At 42.8% G+C, this 20,642-nt stretch overlaps 1 protein-coding gene and 1 long non-coding RNA gene across 5 annotated transcripts in view; one reads left to right on the forward strand and one right to left on the reverse strand.

The window, feature by feature from the left end:
• Positions 1-6,979, reverse strand: part of LOC142107788 (transmembrane protein 11, mitochondrial-like) — a 31,932-nt gene extending 24,953 nt beyond the window's left edge. The window contains exons 1-2 of one of the 4 annotated variants that reach the window (XM_075191406.1): positions 6,894-6,962; positions 5,230-5,390 (exon numbers count right to left, since the gene is read on the reverse strand). Coding sequence is in view for 1 of the 4 variants with exons in the window: in XM_075191404.1 (XP_075047505.1) it covers positions 6,894-6,919 (26 nt within the window). In the remaining 3 variants the exon portion in view is untranslated. Of the gene's footprint in view, positions 1-5,229; positions 5,391-6,885 lie in introns of all 4 variants that reach the window. The other 3 variants (XM_075191407.1, XM_075191404.1, XM_075191405.1) reach the window with 3 other exon arrangements.
• A 5,403-nt stretch (positions 6,980-12,382) lies between these two features.
• Positions 12,383-19,774, forward strand: LOC142107155 (uncharacterized). The gene is made up of 4 exons (XR_012679887.1): positions 12,383-12,569; positions 14,450-14,607; positions 19,327-19,471; positions 19,610-19,774. It is a non-coding gene; the product is annotated as an uncharacterized LOC142107155 (long non-coding RNA).
• Positions 19,775-20,642: the final 868 nt, after the last annotated feature.

Raw genomic sequence — 20,642 nt, forward strand, 5'->3', positions numbered from 1 at the left:
AGTAAGGGGTACATTAGCAGCGTCCGTTACCCAGAAGAAACCCAGTACTGGATCCCTAAGGAGTCCAGTGGTGGCAGCATTTGTAAGCCCCTCCTACTGCGGCAAGAGGGCGCATTTGGGATAACGATAGTGAATAGTGCAATGTAAGCCCAGCTGGTTCCAAGCAACAGCAGACAGGGTGGCATAGACGGTCCATCCTGTCACACGCAGTAATGGTAGAGCAGCTCAAGGAAAGGGATATGACTATGACGGCCAAAGAAGACGCACGTCTCCAACGCTTCATGGACAATGAGCGTGAGTTTCTGGACTTTCATAACACAAATAATGGGTATGCAGGAGCTGATTCTGAGGGAGAACCATGAATTCATGATGGCTTACCTAGATCGCCTTATGTCAAGAATTCAAGGACATGCACAACCTCAACCAAAGCCTCCAGGCCACATTAATTCTGTTATTCTTTATATAACAGAGAGCAACAAATATTTCCCCCTAACCCAGGTACACCACTAAACACTCCACATCATCCTCCACAAATGGCTCCGGAATTGGCTGGCGCTATATAAATAAATGTTGATGATGATGATGATGATAACCCTGAGTACCCGGCTACTCCACATTACCGTCAGTTATAGGTAATGAAAGTATGTACAGTACAGTTACAATTTTTGCCTGTTTTTAAGGCAACAATATATACAATGTTTTGTATATGTAAAATGTTTATAATGTAAGCAGTTTTATTTTGCACTACTGTATTGGCACGTGTCTAAACTGTATATTTTGTATAATGTATTAATGTTAATGTATAACTATATTCTTTTATGTTTTTTTTTTTTTACTACAATAGTATTGTGACCTTTTGGAAAAAACACACACTTTTTGATTTTGATTTATATTGGTACATATGATGTAATATGTACCCTTTAAAAAGTATTTTGTACACTTTGAATACAAATATTTTGTTCAGATAACCCTTTGTCCGCTCTACTCGATTATTGATGACAGATTGGCGGTGATAGTGGTACAAATGATGTCTGCAGAGGTATTTGTATGTTCTTCCTCAATAGTTGTAGAACACACAGACAACACATCCATAGTTTAGAGTCCTGTACGTGGCTGAAACTGCTTTTTCTATATTTCACAAATATTGTGTAAACTACAGTAAGCAGCAACTACATGGGGCACAAGTTTGATATCAACATCATTGCGTTTCAATAAACACCGCCAACGTCCTTTTAATTATCCAAAGGCATTTTCTACCACCATCAGAGCAGAGCTGAGGGTATGGGTGAATCGAATTTGTTGCGCAGAAGATTTATGTTGCTGGGTGAAGCCCTTTATTAACCATCACCACAAAGGGGTAAGCTGCATCCCCGATTATGTTTTCCTGGGATCTCCATCCCATTCACGGTTTTGGATTTCTGCCTCAACACTTTTCAGCCAATCAAAGCTCCTCTTGTGATGACTAGCACTTTATTTTCAGAGCAGACCCGTGTTCAGTATGAACAGGGTGGACCAGGGATATTCCCGGGTCCAAGGTGCAGTGTGAACGGGTTCTCTGGGCAGGGATGCTCTGTGACATCTCAAAAACCCGGCTTGAAAAACCAGGGAAATTGCAGGGGTGGCATTGTGAAAGTTGGTAGAAGTTGCAGACTAGTAATCTGAAATGTGAAAACCTATTGCAACTATGGGTTTCCAAAGCATTGACAGGCCCATAAATGTCAACAACACTTTTTCAATTACATTATAGTTGCTGTTGATATGTTTTTAATTTCTGAAACATGCCTATTTGCAATTTGTAGGGTAAATCATTACAACTTTGGTCAGTAACAAGTTATTACATTTCTAAATATTACAAATGGAAGAAGGTAGGGTTGTAACAGGTGTTGCATATGGAGACATTTATACATGGACTGATATAATATATCACAGTCAGTAAATAAGAGATGAAAGCCAATTGCTATCTTATGACAGAGTAAAATCTAGTCTAGGATGTAAGGTATTGCTCCCTGTGACACATTTACATTACAGTTATATAAGTTAGTGACACACAAGCACTTTTGAGTGTGTCAGTCCTGAGAGCCTGACGTCATTGCACACACACTGTATTTGTCTGCATATAGCAAGCAGTCTAAATTCACAGTTACTGGCTCTATGAATACTGCAGTGTCCATTGAGCTCATCAGCGTTAAGAGATTTGCTACTATGTGGCCTGCTATGTGCAGGCAAACATGAGTGTGCAACTGTTAAGTTAAATATTTAAATATGGAATTAAAAAAACGGGCACACAATGCACCCGTGTCCCACTAGTTTTATGCATTCATGTGTTCTGTGAACTGTTGCCTGAAACTGCTTCCTCCCATACACCAGTTGCCACTCTGCCCCATCCCCCCCCTCTTCTTTCCTGTGTCCTTCGCTCTTTTTCTAGCTGTTCTCCTGCTCCTCATCAGTTTTTCTCTACAGCTCCCTGGTGTGTAAACTGATTCCTTGCCATATGCTCCCTGCTACACCATTCAGCCCACATATTTTGGCTCACAATGTCCACTCTATGTCCTCAAAATTTTGTTCTATTTGGGCCCCAGTCTACCTCCCTCCTTTCCCTTAAATGTGTTTTTAGATCTCCTTGTAGAAGGCAGGCAGACAGAAAATGGAAGAAATGTAGTGAGGTCAAGAACAGGGATCACGTTGCTATAAGTGCAGTCATCCAGGTATCTAGAAATATAGGTGCAAATTGACATGCTTGTGAATCACGTGGTTACGGGATTAAATGTCTAATGAAACATAGAAACACAGAGTTTGATGGCAGATAAGAGCAACTTGGCCAATCGAGTGAGCCCATTTTTTAACCTATGGCAACATCAAACTATTTGATCTTTAGTTTTTTGTTATATCCTTATGGCTATCCCAAGCATGCTTAAATTTCTCTATTGTATTGGCCTCTACCACCTTTGATGGGAGACTATTCCACTTCTCCACTACCCTTTCTGTGAAGTAATTTTATCTCAAATTTCCTCCGAACCTACTTCCCTCCAGTTTATGTGCATGTCCTCATGTTCTAATACTTCTCTTCCTTTGAAGACGGTTTCCCTCCTGTACCTTGTTAAAACCATTGATATATTTGAAAGTTTCTATAATGTCCCCTTTTTCCCTACTTTGCTCAAACCTACACATATTAAGATATTTTATTCCTTTCAGGTAAGTTTTGTGCTGTAGGCCATAGCACCATTTTATTTCCCCTTCTTTGTACAGTCGCTAATGCAGACCTGACCAACCTGTGGCTCTCCAGGTGTTGTGAAACTACAAGTCCCAGCATGTCCTGCCAGCCATTGGCTGCTATCTACTGGTAAAACATGCTTGGGCGTGTAGTTTCACAACACCTGGAGAACTATGTGTTGGCCAAGTCTGCATTAATATATTTATATCCTTCTGGAGATATGGCCTCCAGAACTGAACACAGTATTCTAGATGAGGCCATACTAATGACCTATACAGTGGCATTATTACTTATTTCTGCTACTGATTCCTCTCCCTATGCAAGCAAGCATTTGGCTTGCCTCTCTTATTGCTCTGTTTACATTGCTTATATACCTTTAAGTCACCTGAACTAGTGACACCCAGATCCATTTCCTCTTCAGTAGTTTCCATTATAGAGTCATTTAGCTTTTGGGTTTTTGAGATCCAAGTGCATGATTTTGCAATTTTTGGTTTTAAACTGTAGCTGTTCACGCCTGACTATTCCTCTAGTCTACCTAGATCATCAATCACTTGATTCTAATCTGCCTAGATCATCAATCATTTGCTCCTCTGAATCTCCTCTTCTGACTGCAAATACACTAGGCGAGTATGACCTCCAAGTAAAGCAAGGAATGCCCCCCAGGTTGTCTTGGCACCCAAATAATAGACACAACGACTGATACAATGATTGCTGAGATTAAAAGGCAGAATGAGCTGGCTACTGGTAGAAATATTTGGGGAGGTATTTCATGTATTAATGGGCAGGCTAGTTAGTTATAAGTAGAAGTTATTTTTGTGTGCATTTTACTTTCCCATTCTCACCCTATCACTCTTTTCTTCATTTGTAAACAGATCAAAGGACTTTCCACACTTTGAAAGCCACATAAGTTTAACACACTCCCCAAAACAAGCACCATGTGTAGTGCCAGGCAATAGCACTGCAAAATCATTCCTCAGCAGTTTCTTTCTCCTTTTATCTAAGCTTTTTCAGTCCTCCCTCCCCAGATTAATCAAGAGATCCATTTATCTGTGTCTATTCTACTATGTATTCTGCTAGGGACCCACAGCTATGTATCGGTGTATCTATCCTAATATGGATTATGCAAGGTAGCCCTAAAAAAGAACTTTGACAAAACAAAAATAATATGTCAGACAGGTAGTTAACTCACAAATATATAAAAAGGGAATATCTTGACAATAATTTCTTTTAACAACTGGAACATGATGGCTTGCTATATTGTTAACATATTAACATGCTGCATAGTTTCATTCCAATTAGTTCAGATGCATGCTTCAATAGTAACAACTGCAAACATAACTGAACACCTGCTCCCAGTGCTTTTCTAACATCACAATTCCAACCTGTCACTAATTATGCAGTGATGTGTAAATTGTTGCTGCTTTCTATATACAGTGTAAAGATCAAGGATACCTGTTTCTTTTGTGAAAGTAAAACAGCAATTTTGCATCAGAATTGTTATAGTTAGAATTTGGCTTTTGAGCTTTACCTTTGAAGCAAGAAGAAATCCCCCACTGCCTGGTCACGCAGTTAACTTCCTGTACTTAACAGAAGTCTACTTTTGTATGTAGTAGGAAAAAAAACTGAATGCCATCAATAGATTGACAGCAGGTTTGAGACCTGAAGGGAATTTTATGTTTTATGGCACCCAGTATTTATTTTGCCCTGAGCATGTATATTTTATGGGGGGTATTCAATTGTTCGTCCGGACGGCTAAAATACTCGCGCTCTAAAAGTATTACCGTTAATAAGGTAATGTTGCGCGTAAATACCGTTAATACGGTAATTTACTCGCTGGATTTGAACTCGCAGCGAAATTCAGCGAGTAATTACTGTATTAACGGTAATACTTTTAGAGCGCGAGTATTTTAGCCGTCCGGACGAACAATTGAATACCCCCCTATGTGTCTGGTTTTAAAGAAGAGCACTCTGGAAATATTTTATTTTCCAAATAAACCTTCCACCCCCAACCAACAGACCTGGTTCAGGGGATGCTTACAACTCTGGTCTCCTGCAATGTCCCAGGACGCATTGCTTGGAGTTAGAATTTAAACTGACAGTACTGCTTGTATATGCAGATAATCAGGGGTGGATTTATCCTTTACAGCTGGAGTCCAGGGTTGGGAAAACTGCAGACACACTAGAATGGGAGAGAAGAATTTTATTGCAAAGATAATAGTCCTGGGGGTATATTCACTAAACTGCGAGTTTGAAAAAGTGACGGTGGCTAAGTGGTTAGTACTTCTGCCTCACAGCACTGGGGTCATGAGTTCAATTCCCGACCATGGTCTTATCTGTGCGGAGTTTGTATGTTCTCCCCGTGTTTGCGTGGGTTTCCTCCCACACTCCAAAAACATACCAGGTAATTGGCTGCTATCAAATTACCCTAGTTTCTCTCTCTATGTCTGTCTGTGTGTTTTATGAAATTTAGACTGTAAGCTCCAATGGGGGCAGGGACTGATGTGAATGAGTTCTCTGCAGTGCTGCGTAATTAGTGGCGCTATATAAATAAATAGTGATGATGATGATGTTGCCTATAGTAACCAATCACATTCTAGCTATCAGTTTGTAGAATGTACTAAATAAATGATATCTAGAATCTGATTGGCTGCTATAGGCAACATCTCCACTTTGTCAAATCCACAGTTTAGCAAATATACCCCCTGGAGTCCTCCTTTAAATAGATGATATGGCAACCCAAATAACATTGTGCAGAGTGAGACAATTAAAACGATTCCAACTAAATTTAGCAAGCTAGTGGTGATGGAGTCTACTGTTGCAGGAAAGCCTTTATGGTTCATGTAGTTTTCTATCTAATTGGTCATTGTACAACTGCTATTGATTTTAATAAATGACACACCACTTATGAAGTGTATGGTTAAAATGGCTGTGGCCATGCTATATATTTAGATTTATTGCACCTCTCCACATAATTTCATGCCTCACTATATAGTTCAGTGGAATGTTAAAACAAACCTATTTCAACAAAAAAATCCAAATGCCAGTTCAGTTAAAATTAATTTTCAAATTGACATTTCATATTGTGTGCAATGAACAGGACTTCCATTGGCATTCCTAAAGATTTCAACTTTTTCGGTTGATGCTTCTGTCTTGAAATGAAAACTATATAAAACAAGAACAAATGTTTAGAAACTGTTGCCTAGAAACTATATTTTAATACAGCAATCCAAAAGTTCCACTGTGTACTGTATGGGAATGATGGATAATTAAAACAAATATATATTAAAACACTGATTAAACTGTTTATCCTTTGACACACAGTTTAAAAAAGTGTATTTTAGGGACTCGTTGGCCGATAATTAATATAATATAATCACTGTGCAAACTTCGATCACTCAAGGACAAATCACAGCAAGCACAAGTACATGACTTAACTGAAAGGAGACAGATCTCACACACCATTATAATAAACGACGTTATTTGATTTTGCAGCTGACAGTTTTATTCTCTATAAAGCACGAGTATTTGTATGATTCAACAGTAACGTTGGAAGTTGAAACCAGCTTAATACGTTAAAACAGAGTCCCAGAAAGCAAATGTAAAGAATGAACTTATCGCTCAGTCAGTATAGTTAATAAAATAAACTACTCCAAAAAATACTCAATTATCAATACCCTCTGACCTCTCCGCTACCTCCAGCGCCGCCATTTTAGCTCTGCTTCCAGCTGCACAAACGCCATCTCCCGGCGCCTGCGTCACTAAGGTCCCAACCCGTGGCCGCAGCGTGGGTAGAAAACGGAAGTTGATTTGGATATCCCCGAGTGTCCTTACTGTAGATACTGGGATTCCATCTTGTCAGAGACTGCTTCCGTTTGTGGCTCTACAAGTGCTGGGAAATTAAAAGTCCCAGAATGATTGTCACCCAAAGGGGCATTTAGTTACAGGACAGTTGGAGGGCCATTGGTTGCCCAAGCCTGCTCTATGGCAAACCTCCCAGCTCTAAATACCAACCCTCTCCTCCTTTCTGACTTGATGCATGGAAAGAGAGTAATACATTGTTTCCAAAACGTTGTTCCTAAAGCTATTTTCCTAACATCCACTTTAAGGATTATTTCCAAAAGGCATAAAATGTGCAAGACACTCAAAATATGATTTTGTGGCATCTCTTTTAGTACTCATTGACAGCTTTTTTTATGTAGTAGGATGAGTTCAGAGTTTTTCTGGAGAAAAGGTGCCAATCCCTTAAAGTTTATCCAGACATAGTTGGTACTATCGGGATCTGCAGAATGTCACCTATAATTCACAAAAAATCCTACCCAGTTATGCTTTCTTGTTTTGACTTTGATTATCCAGCGAGTTTAAAATTGCTATTTATTAACCGTTGATTTTATATAAAATCGCCAAGAGCGCTGTTTTCAAGATCGCAGTCCCAATTTTTTGCTACTCTAGCAACACAAATTGCCAAATGTATGAAGCTGCGATTTTGCAAACTCGCTTGAGTTTGAATACAAAATCACTGCTTTCTATAGGCGAGAATACCAAACAAATCACTGTCACTCTGCAGGGCAATGTTAATATAACAGAAGAGATAATGGAAGTTTAAAAGCCCATTTTTCTGTTGTAGAGGTGCAAAAATGATTTGGAATTTTCTTACGGGGGACAATTTATTTTAAGAATAAAGTATTGGGCCAATTTTAACTATAGAATATATGTAAGGGTTTTTTGGTATAATTTTTTTTTCACTATTTAATCAACAGTGGTACAATATTTATTATTGTATGATGTGGAAACATTTATACACTTGTAACAATATTTCCAGATGGGGTCACCTTTTAAATTAAATTTTTGTTGCACTACAAAATGCGTGATTAGCAAACACATCAGCCATTGGTCTATGCAGGTTAATGAGGACTATAAAAAGGGGCCCGAATGGCCATTACTTTTTTTTTGCAGCAACATCTGATTTTGGAGTCAGCACCGACAGGGAGAGAGGAACATCCACAGCACCAGGCTGTACAGGCCACATGTATTTTTTTTTTGGGAGGGGGGGGGGTGTTTTTATGTAGTGCTGCAATCATCTACATGTATTTATGTTTAGTTATCAGTGATTCTGAATATGGGTGTCAATCCTGCTTTATGACACCTCTGTCATAGAGGGGTGGTAGGACTTACCTTTGGCCTTTAGAAATTATATACATTTTTGTGGAAATAACCATGTGGTATTATTGAAATATAAAAACTTTATCATAAGTGTACCCAGATTACCAAAGTAAACAACAGCAGTATGCATAAGTAAAATATTTATTTCCTAGCAAAATTTAAATAAATAGAAATAACAGTCTGTGATGCATAATAAAAAAAAAAGTCACTTTGCCATAACTGTAAAACAAATAAACATTTTTTATTTTTGTTTACTTTGAAAAAAAATATTCTTGGCTGCGGTCTCTGGAGACTTTGCTCGGCTGGCGTATGGCCTCCTGTTACCCCTGATCCTCCCACTGCTACACACAGGAGTAAGGGGTAATGATGGACTTGGGGTAGTGATCTGGTTGCTACCACCTGACGATGGGGGCACCGGTAGACGTGCCATTATTTGGCCACAAATGGTATTTTAATTGGAGGACAGCTCACGGACTACCCCAGTTAGAATATTTATGTCAGTGTTCATGTGAACCAAAGAAGTGTCTACACGCTCCATAGTGATACATACCCTAATTTGCTGGTCCTGTATATTACACAAATACCTAAATCCTTTGGCAAGTTGCTTTTGAATTCCCTTCAGTGAGTCCTGGTGGAATTGGATCAAATTTGCCTGCACCTCACTAAACTGGCGGATTTACTGTGCCAAATTATGGCCTTGGCTCTGTGGGGGATTCTCTGGAGTGGCTTTTTGGTGGAGACTCAGGATGCTGCGACACTTCACTGACGTCCGGCACACTTTCAAGGGTAATGTACACTTCACTTTGGATATCTGGTGCATCCGTATCTGCGGTGTCTCCAATTGTGCTTGTTATGTTCCTTTGAAAAAAAACAAAAAAAACATTAATAAGCATTATCTGTACTATAGCATTTACATGTATATTTCATTACAGGCAAATGATTAATAGCATTTTTTCCTTTCACTACAACATAGGTGGATCTACCTTCTAAAGAGTCATCCTACTGAGTAGCGATTGCTGCTGCTGGCACTGGTGGTGTCCGCTTTTGGGTGGAGGCTGTGCGTACAAAAATGAGTGTGTAGTGAAATGTTTGTAATTAATACTGTTTTCTTGTGCAAAAAACAAACAGCAGAAAAAAAGCATTTAAAAATGTTAGGCTTCTGTTTGCAATATTCAGAAAAATTTAACTTTTACATGCTCCAGCATAGACAAACCCAGGGGGGTGGGGTTACTAATGCCTGGAAACCCCCCTCTCAGCACTGTATGCTTGGGGTGGCTGGACCCTGCCCCTGGTACCAACCGCTTTGCAGCTTGTATAGATTGTTTCTGTCTGCACTGTGTGTCCCAGCCCCTCTCTGTTCCACTGCCTGCATGTATGATGTGTGTAGTAGGAGGACACAAGACACAGGAAGTGTGTGAATGTGATTGTGTGTGTGTGTGTGTGTGTGGGTTCTCATGTGCTTTTAATGTAAGGTGGGGGGATTTAATGTATAAGTACAATAGTTTCTTTGTAAACATAAGCCTGGAGGGCATTTTAATATATGTGTGGGGGAGAGAGGAAGATGGATTTTAATGTATGTGTAGGGGGGTATTTTATGTGATGCGGATGCGGTGTGAAATATTAATTTCATAGTAGGTTGAGAGTGGAGCTTTAAATTTATTGGTGGGGTGAAGGTTGTAGCAGCACCGCAGAGAAAAAAAAAAAGTTAAAAAAAAGGTGCCGGAACGCCGTTCCCAGCGTTCAATGGGAAAAAAAGCACTGTGTGTATATATATATATATATATATATATATATATATATATATTATTGAAAGTAAAAAACTAAAAATCACTTGTACATAAGTATTCACAGCCTTTGCTCAATACTTTGTTGATGCACCTTTGACAGCAATTCTTCAAGTGTTCATACACTATATGGACAAAAGTATTTAGATGCTTGGCCATTACAACAACAGGGACTGTTATGACATTGTATTGAAGTGCATATACTTTTATATGGAGTTGGTCCCCCTTTTGCAGTGATAACAGCTTCCACTCTTCTTGGAAGGCTTTCCACAAGATGTTGTTGTGTTTCTGTGGGAATTTGTGCCCATTCATTCTGTAGAGCATTTATGAGGTCAGGCAATGATGTTGGACGAGAAGGCCTGGCTCGCAATCTCCTTTCCACTTCATCCCAAAGGTGTTCGATGGGGTTGAGGTCAGGGCTCTGTGCGGTCCCATCAAGTTCTTCCACCCCTAACTTATCAAACCATGTCTTTGTAGTCCTTGCTTTGTGCACTTGAGCACAGTCATGTTGCAATAGAAAAGGGCCTTCCCCAAACTGTTGCCACAAAGTTGGAAGCATAGCATTGTCCAAAATGACTTGGTATGCTGAAGCATTAAGATTGCCCTTCACTGGAGATAAAGGGCCTAGCCCAAACCCTGAAAAACAGCCCCATACCATTATCCCTCCTCCACCAAACTTCACAGTTGACATAATGCAGTCAGGCAGGTAATGTTCTCCCGGCATCCGCCAAACCCAGATTAGCACATCTGACTGCCAAACAGAGAAGCGTGATTTGTCACCCCACAAAACACGTTTCCACAGTTCAGTGTCGGTGTGCATTACACCACACCATCCGGCGCTTGTCATTGGTCTTGGTGAGGTGAGGCTTGCATACAGGTGCTCGGCCATGGAAACCCATTCCATTAAGCTCCCGCTACACAGTTTTTGTACTTACATTTGTGCCAGTGGAATTCTGTAACTCTTCAGCTATGGAATAAGTTGGCGACTTCCATAGCGTTAGTGGGGGGAGCAGGGTAGTTAAAAAAACACAAACCATACTCACGTGATTGCGGCGCCGGCGTCCCTCTTCTCTGCTGCTCTGTGCTACATTGCTCCAGACTGACTGAATGCCGGGTGTGACATCAACATGTCACGCCCAGCATTCAGTCAGTCTGGAGCAATGGAGCACAGAGCAGCAGAGAAGACAAGAAAGAAGAGAGAAGTAAAGGTAAGTGAAGGGAGGAAAATGGGGGGTGGCAGCATGACACAGAGGGGTTAAAGAAAGGAGGGACAATGCCAGCATGACACAGAGGGGTTAAAGAAAGGAGGGACAATGCCAGCATGACACAGAGGGGTTAAAGAAAGGAAGGACAATAGCAGCATGACACAGAGGGGTTAAAGAAAGGAGGGACAATAGCAGCATGACACAGAGGGGTTAAAGAATGGAGGGACAATAGCAGCATGACACAGAGGGGTTAAAGAAAGGAGGGACAATAGCAGCATGACACAAAGGGGTTAAAGAAAAGAGGGACAAGCAGCATGGCACAGAGGGGTTAAAGAAAAGAGGGACAATAGCAGCATGACACAGAGGGGTTAAAGAAAGGAGGGACAATAGCAGCATGACACAGAGGGGTTAAAGAAAGGAGGGACAAGTAGCATGACACAGAGGGGTTAAAGAAAGGTGGGACAATAGCAGCATGACAGAGGGGTTAAAGAAAGAAGGGACAATAGCAGCATGACACAGAGGGGTTAAAGAAAGGAGGGACAAGCAGCATGACACAGAGGGGTTAAAGAAAGGAGGGACAATAGCAGCATGACACAGAGGGGTTAAAGAAAAGAGGGACAAGCAGCATGACACAGAGGGGTTAAAGAAAGGAGGGACAATAGCAGCATGACACAGAGGGGTTAAAGAAAGGAGGGACAATAGCAGCATGACACAGAGGGGTTAAAGAAAAGAGGAACAAGCAGCATGACATAGAGGGGTTAAAGAAAGGAGGGACAATAGCAGCATGACAGAGGGGTTAAAGAAAGGAGGGACAATAGCAGCATGGCACAGGGGGTTAAAGAAAGGGGCAAAGGCAGCATGGAGGGCGCAGTGTGATCATAAGGGGGCATAGCGTGGTGATGATAAAGGGGCACAGTAATGTGTGTGTGATGGCACGGAGCTTTTGGCAATGTAGTGTGTGTGAGGTAGATGGTGGCTAATTGATGGCTGCTATTTTGTTTGTGGGGTAATGGGAATACTATTTTAATGTTGGGGCTGGAGGAAGGCCTAATTATTAATCATGGATGTTATTGATTTAACGGTGGGGCTGGCTGTAATTTTCTAAATGTAGCCATTTTTTTTCCAAATAGGTCCTCCAACATTCCAGGATCCGGACAAGCCGCAACTAAAGAAACCAGCAGCCACATGTGGTAAAAGTGAGAAGAACAGGTAGGACAGAGCAGCATAGTGTGTGAAATGTTGTGATTCTAGTAGGGACAATGCCAATGCCCAGTGGGCGCAGGCCAAGACTGAACTGTTTCTGTACACACTGCATTCTTCCTATACTACACAAGGGTGCTAGATGTCCTGAAAGTCAGGAGTGCTTGGACAAATGTCACACTCTGGGGAATTCAGGACCTAGTTATTTTATTGTGCTAGCCACGCCCCAATGGCGCATTGCCACGCCCCCAATTGTGTGACCATACCCATGGATAATTTACGGTGGCGCAAAATTTTTTTGCTTACTCAACTATAAGGTCAGGGCCCCATGAATTTGTTGTACCGGGGCCCTGAATTCCTCTTGGCAGCCCTGGAAGTTGGTACAGCACTAATCACACAGCACGAGTCACACGTGCAGCATCTGTAGGCGTAGCTCCCAGCCCACTCAGCAACAGGCAGCCTGACGTGAATTAAATGTTTAAAAAGAAAGTTGATTGAGCAACTCAGTTTGGAGATGTGTCATAAACAAACTTTATTTTTACACTTGCTTGGTGGATGTTCCTTTTCAGTAGAATAGTTGCCAATATAGTCATATGATTTCCATGGACATTTTGCTGCTGAACACATTAATATAAGAATGTATGAACTGTGCTGATTTAGTGGACCTTAGTCCCCACTGTAGCATATATTCTAATCTTAGCTGTAATGTAATTTATTTGCAACTCAACTGTTAAGATTAAGATTGGAATTATTCTGGCCAATAAATCAGTTTCCAGGAGTTTTCCATGACAGCAATGCCTGGAAATAACTGCTCACCTAGAAGGCAGAGATCTTTGAAGTTCAAGCCCTTATTCCTGTTACCCAATGTAATTACAAATAATCAGACATAAAAAGTGTACATTTTTTTAATGAAAGGGAAAGAACTTTTAACATGGAGGACTCATAAAAACCAAACTATCAGGAAGAATAATCTCAGTCTTCCCTAAAGTCGAATAACAGGATGATCTAGAGAGCACAAACTTTTGGACTTCTCAAGGCCCATTTTCACTGCCTTGACCAGTCAGATAGAACCCTCATCTATGCACTGGATGTTGTATGTGACATTATTGTGCTGTGTGCCATTTTTCATGACATTGTAATTATGTGTGGGGTGCCGTTTGAAGAGGAGGTCCAGGTTCCTGGCTAGGAGGCAGTGAATGTTGAGCTTGATCGTTCCCACTCACAATAGCAACTCATCTTTCAAGATTATGTGATTAAACAATATTTCAGTTAGAAGTGTTACATATTCTAAAACACAAATAATGCATATTGTTTTATTATATATTTGGGCCTAATGACAAGTGCAGCCCTAAGCGAAACGTCCCTAAACTCAGGTGATAGGGACAACAAATGGTACCTGCAGCCGAGAAGGTAACTCCCCTCCAGTAGCCAGCCAATGGGAGGGGAGTGGGCGTTGTCGTCCAGAGAAGTATACGCCGGGCACAGGCACATTCAGTCCTTCTTACCCGGCTGGAAAGCAACAGGACAACATCACTGGACAGGCTGAGTAGCATCACAGTATCGTTTTTATACTGATTTTTGTCGTTTCCCGCAAGTTATCTTTGAATACGGCCACAACAGTGGGGAGCCGAGTACGGAAGACCATTACGTTGACCCCCGCCCTACGCACGACATATCGCCAGCCGCATGCCCAGCTCGTTGCGCTTGCACCCACTCCCTCCCCCGGGTGCCCAATCAGCCCCCAACCCTGCCCCCCACAGCACCAGTGGGGGGACCATCACTAGAACAGAACACGTTGCAGGTAGTGGTAGTAAAGTCGCAGCAAGGCGCTGCGCAACCCCCCAACATGTCGGACGGCGCAAGCCGGACTAACCCTGTCATTCTGTCAGTAACGCAGGCAACCACGGCTGAGACATCGGGGGAGGCCACGAAACTGGATGAACCACCAAGCACGGCCAATCGGACACCAGTACATTCCATTCGGATGCAAGGGGCCGACGACAACAACGCTGCAGGAGGCCAGCAGTGGGAGTAGCGGGCGCATCAGGTGAGCAGGATAAGATGGAGATAGATCGTGCACAGACACATAGTCCACCATTAGGGTCCAGTGATGAAGGGTCAGACGAAGAGCAGGGACCACACAAGCTAATGAAGATTCTACATGCACATTTCGTGGGGGGCAGCACGCAGGGTAAAGAAAGTTGCATACCAAGTAGGCCGGTAGGGCGCGGCACGGACATGGTTAAATGCTCTTACACGTCACTAATGATGGGAAGTCTCATTGGCGCAAATATGACGAGGGCTTTAGAAAAAGGCTATCAGGCCAACACATAATTCCATTTGGCTGTAAAGATGTATAAGTCTGGTTGGACATGGTACGCCCCAGTACGAACGCACCCGAGTCGGTTCCTGTCGCTAGGTTGCAACAAGGGAGGCAAGGCACGCACCAAGGAGAGCGCAATAGGTGCTTTGCATTCAATCACAGGTCGTGCACCTGTGGAGCCGCTTGCAAGTACAGGCACATTTGCGGGCGATGCAGAGGTCCCCACTCAGCGAAAGATTTCCCCCGTCCCACCGCAAAAGATAGCAAAGGTCGAGGTCCCCCCAACTCCGCTAATTAATAAAGCCAGTTCCCCCATCAATCTAAAGGAGCTGGAGCGTTGGTTCCGGCTATCTTCAGACACGGCGCTGGTATCATTTTTACGTAACGGTTTCGAATTTGGATTTAAACTCCCGGTAAAGAAAGAAGTAAAAGCCAAAGCAGTGAAAAACTTAAAGTCAGCTTATGCCCTGCCCCGTATAATCAGCGATAAAGTAAAAAAAGAAGTGCAGTTAGGCCGGATGGTAGGTCCTTTTCCAGCTCCTCCCTTGAGTTAGCACTAAACATTGTGAAATCATTTGGCCAGGGGGCTCTAATGGCGAAATTGGACATTGAGGCAGCATTCCGGCTACTGCCACTGCACCCTCAATCATTCAAGTTCATGGGTTTTAAGCTACAAGATGGTTATAACATTGATAGGTCCTGTGCCTTCTTTGAAAAATTTAGCTCGTTCTTACACTGGTGTATTCAGGCGGGGACGAGTCATAGGTGCATCGCACACTACTTAGATGACTTCCTATTCATAGGCCCAGCTAACCAAGCGGTCTGCGCAGATATACTCAGCGCATCGCAAGCGCTATTTAGGGTCCTCGGTGTCCCAGTAGCGCATGACAAAACCGAAGTTCCCTCCCATTGCCTTTCTTTCCTGGGGATCAAGATCGACACAATAGATAGGTGTTGCCGCCTGTCCAAAGACAAAGTGGTGAAGTTGCAGGGATACATAGCTTCAGCTCTGGCGGCGCGTAATATTACATTGAGGCAAGCGCAATCTCTTTTGGGGTCATTCAACTTTGCATACAGGGTCATACCAATGGGCAGAGTCTTTTGCAGGAAGCTTTAATTAGCAACTGCAGGTCTAAAAAGCCCCCATAGCAGATTAAATCTGTCCAAGGACATAAGGGGAGACTTGGCAATCTGGTCAGAATTCCTCTCCACATTCAACGGGGTGCGCATCTGGCCTTCCGCGGAAGTAGCTTCCGCCGCACTAGATCTTCATACGGACGCCTCCGGGTCATGGGGCTTCGGGGCCTACTTCCAAGGGGCTTGGTGCGCAGCCTCTTGGCCCATGTCCTGGACCACGAGTGGCCTGACCAAAAACCTCTTGGTATTAGAACTTTTCCCCATAGTGGTTGCCATCGAATTGTGGGCCGCGGAGCTGAGAGGAAGGGACATAGTGTGCTGGTGTGACAACTTGGGGGTAGTGGAATGTATAAATAGATAGAGCGCATCATCACCGCAAGCCATCAATCTCCTGAGGCACATGGTTCTAAGATGCCTGGAGCACGACATTTCACTTAGGGCTCTACACGTGCCAGGGGTTGACAATAGACTAGCAGACGCCCTGTCTCGCCAGCAATGGCAACGCTTTCGAGAGCTGGCACCACAGGCTTATTCGGAAGGTACGAATTTTCCGCCTTATATTTGGCAGATCATCGGGTCGGCATAAGAGAGCTAGCGGAGACATCATTAGCCCCGCGCACCAGGAGAGCGTATCGGGCAGGGTGGCTTCAATGGCGCAGTTTCCTGAAAGCAAAAGGAAGGGTAGACCAGCCAGGGACAGATGACATCATGGCCTTCATATGGGATAAATACCTAGCAGGTGCCTCAAAGGCCTCAGTCTCCCTGCTGCAGGCATATCCTTTTCAGCCCGTACATTGGGGAGAGAGGACATAACAAAGCATTTCTTGATCAGTAGAGCCCACAAGGGATGGGGTAAGTTGCAGCCTAGGAAAGAAGATGTCAGGCAGCCGGTAACAGTGGGCATTTTAAAACAACTCATATAGGCGTTAAGGCAAGGAGCAGACAGCAAATACGAGACAGTCCTATTTAGCACATAATTTACTATGGCCTTTTTCGGCGCTTTTAGAGTGAGCGAGCTAGTAGCACAGTCACAGCACAAGATAGGCAACGCTTTACTCGGCAAGGCGGTCAAAGTGGGTGCCTCGCAGGTGGCATGTAAGATTCTGCGATCCAAAACCGACCAAGGGGGCAAGGGGCATTGGTTGCTAATGAAGGTAACGGAAGACACGGACATATGCCCAGTGGCATGGTGTAATCGCTTTGCAACAGTATGTCCCCCCATGGGCGTGCCTTGGTTAGTGCACTTAGATGGGGCATCTTTGACCAAATATCAATTCAATGCCTTGCTTAAGAAAACTTTGCAGCTATCCGGGTTAGACCCTTCACAGTATGGCACACATTCATTCTGAATCGGGGCTGCGACTGGGGCGGCTCAGTCGGGGGCCTCCATAGACAGCATTAAAGCTCTGGGGCATTGGAAGTCGGATGCTTATAAGCGATACATACGCCCCTAGTCCTCAGGATCCATATGACAGGTTGGCAAGGGATGGTAAGCAAGGGTTAGACGTTTATACTGCCATGTGTTTCTGTACCCAATCCGGGCTTTGTCTTGCCTCCACTCCACTCCCCTCCCCTACCAACTCCCTCCCATCCCCCCCCCCTGTCGGTAGTGCTGGGATTAACCGCCCACCATATTATGTGGGGGCATGAAGGATCTTCCCCAGCTTTCTTCCCGGACTAAGGCCTGATTAGTGGTGTGCCGCCGGGGTTTTTGCCTTCATTGGGGCTACCGGAAACTTACCCCCCCTCCCCCCTTTGTGTTTGTTTTACGTTTGTTCTGTAGTTGACAGTTATTAGTTGATCTACCTTTATGGCAGGTGGCATCTTATTAATATAAGACAAGGTTTGATATTATTTTATTCTGCTTAACCCACAGGTACTGCGGCCGGGAAGATCCGGGTATGGGTCATCGGGCATTCGTACATTCAATGGGCGGCCAGGCATAGTGAGGCCAAAAATAGGATCAAGGTGGGGCACAAACAAGTTAGTATACGATGGTTGGGTAGGCGAGGTATGCAATGGTCAGCCTTAATTCCCCTGCTGTCCGTGAAAATTTCGAAAGATAGCGCCCCGGATATATTGATAATATACCTGGGGGGCAATGATGTGGGGTCAGGTAAATCCCTTGATTTGATTATAGCCATCAGGGAGAGTTTGAAAACAATTAGAGCACAATGGCCTTCAGTACATCTCTGCTGGTCCGAAGTCATACCCAGGTTAGCTTGGAGATCCCCCATCAGTCCTGCGATTATGAAGCATGTCGTCAAGAAGCTGAATCAAAACGTAGGTAGAGTGGTACGGTCCCTAGGCGGGGCTAGCATTAAACACACCCAAATAGCAGTTAACCAGGTCCAGCTATACCAGGCAGACGGGGTACACCTCTCGGACGACGGGTTAGTCTTCTTTATCAAGCAGCTATTTAGAGGGATGGAGGAGGCATGTAGGGCAATCGGTGGCGGGCTGTAGGTCCCAGGGACCTCCAGCTTTGGCAGGAAGGCAAATTTGGTGAGTCGGCAACCGGTCACACGGTGCTACCGCTGATTGGCCTAAGGGCATTACCCTCTTCGAAGCACCTTGGCTCTTGGTTCTTTAAACAGAACTCCTTGGCCTGCTCTGTACGGGCAGGGCATTGTGAGCCCAGAAGGGGGACAGGTGAACTGAAGCCAGATTTAGCATCGGCCAATCGTAAAGGAGTTGTCCTGGTACAAGTGGTTAGTGCCTCAGGGCCATACACTGTTTGGTAAGTTTGACACAATCGGGGTCGCCTCACCATCCTTGCCTTCTCCACCACCGGTTTAAAATTCTAAGCCAATTATAGTCCAATTAATAAATCGCAACGAAATTAGTTAAATTTAACAGTTGTCCGTGTCTTTATTCATTAAGGTATGTTGATGGTTTAAACGTGTCATAGGAGCATGGTAGCAGGAGTTAGGACTCATCAATTATAATATGTTTAAACTGCAGATTGAAAAGTTAAACCATAATAATATAGGTGTTTTTGTATGACTTGTGAATACAATAAAAGGTTGTAGTTTATACTAACTATATGTGCAATCCTAGTGTTTTTTACATATAGATTAGATTCACCAGTTATAAATGAGACCCTTTATTAGCATTCAAAGTAACTAATTTTAATACAGAGACAGACTGTCTGAATGAAAGGTAATTTATCCAATATAGGAATCTTGTTTTTTTCCTATTTATTAAGGGCAGATAGTGTCATAGTAAAATACAATAAAATGACAATTAAAGATACAATCATATTGATTTATTAAAATTACACTTTAACAATACTTTTTTCCCCAGGGATGATCTTATAAATGGCTCTCTGCACCTGGCTCCTAGGGGCTCAATCACTAGTGGCTGCAGGAACAGATTCAGATGTTGGGCCCTCTGCTCCCTCAGGCTCATCAGGCAGATGCAGGACCAGCTGATTGAAAAGAGCAGCAAGGTAAGTGCCAACCCTCTGTATGGCAGATGCCATTCACTCTAGATAGTATGCCTGCTGGTCCTTCATCTCCTGCAGACTTGTATTCATGGTTTCCAACATTGCATAGGTCTTGTTCAAGCTTTTATCTACTGTCTCAAGGAGGCCTACTGATGGTGAATGTACCGGACTAGCAGACTGAGAAGTAGTTGGTGTCCCCGAGAAGTGGCTGGTGCAGCTCCTCCTCAGGCTTCTGCCTACACCCACTCTTCTCCCTTGGTTGGTGGTTGCCTCGCATCTAGGAAAGACTAATAAAAAAAAGTGTAAATTGTGTAATAATTATTTGGATTTATCTAGTTAATGCTTGAAATTAAAAACTAAGGTCAATTTTGTTACACTTTTCAAAAATTATATTAAACTTTTGTACTAGTTTGTAACATAACTTGATATTATCTGATCTATATTTAATTATCATGTACCTAACCGCTGACAATATTTATGGCAACTGATTATACAAAACTTGTTTCATGTTGTGTACAGTGGCTATAAAAGGTATTCACCCACCTTGGACTTTTTAACATTTTGCTGTGTTACAAAGTGAAACCACTAATTAGCACAAAGTACTCGATAATGTGCCAAAAAAAAGTTTACACAACAATTTGTACAAATTTAATTAAGAACCAAAAACTGAGGTAACCAACTTTCTTTGCAAGTCACATTAATAGTTTATTGGAGTCCATCAGTGTGCAGTTGTGTCAATTGATTACAGCATACATTCACCTGTATCTGTGACCTCCCCCCAAGCAAAGACTACAAAATAAAGACAAAAGACCATTCCAAGCAGACCTGGGACAAGGTAATTGGCAAGTACATATCAGGAAAAGGATACAAGAATATTTCCAAGGAATTGATTATACCCTAAAGCAAATTCCATTATACAAAAATGGAGATTATTTGGAACAACTGTGAGCTGCCTAAAACAGACTGGCCTCCAAAATGAAGTGTGTAGGCAAGACAAGCTGTAGGAAAGGAGGCCAATAAGAGGCTACAGTCTTCCATAACCGAGATGAGAGTAAATGTGCATGAGACAACAACACCATGCACGCTTCATAAACCTGGATTTTATGGAAGGATGGTGTGACGATTATGCAGTATATCTAATGACTGATTGTTATTTTCTGTTGAATTCATGTAT

The sequence above is a fragment of the Mixophyes fleayi genome, chromosome 11 (genome assembly GCF_038048845.1).
Source record: "Mixophyes fleayi isolate aMixFle1 chromosome 11, aMixFle1.hap1, whole genome shotgun sequence".
NCBI lineage: Eukaryota > Metazoa > Chordata > Amphibia > Anura > Limnodynastidae > Mixophyes > Mixophyes fleayi.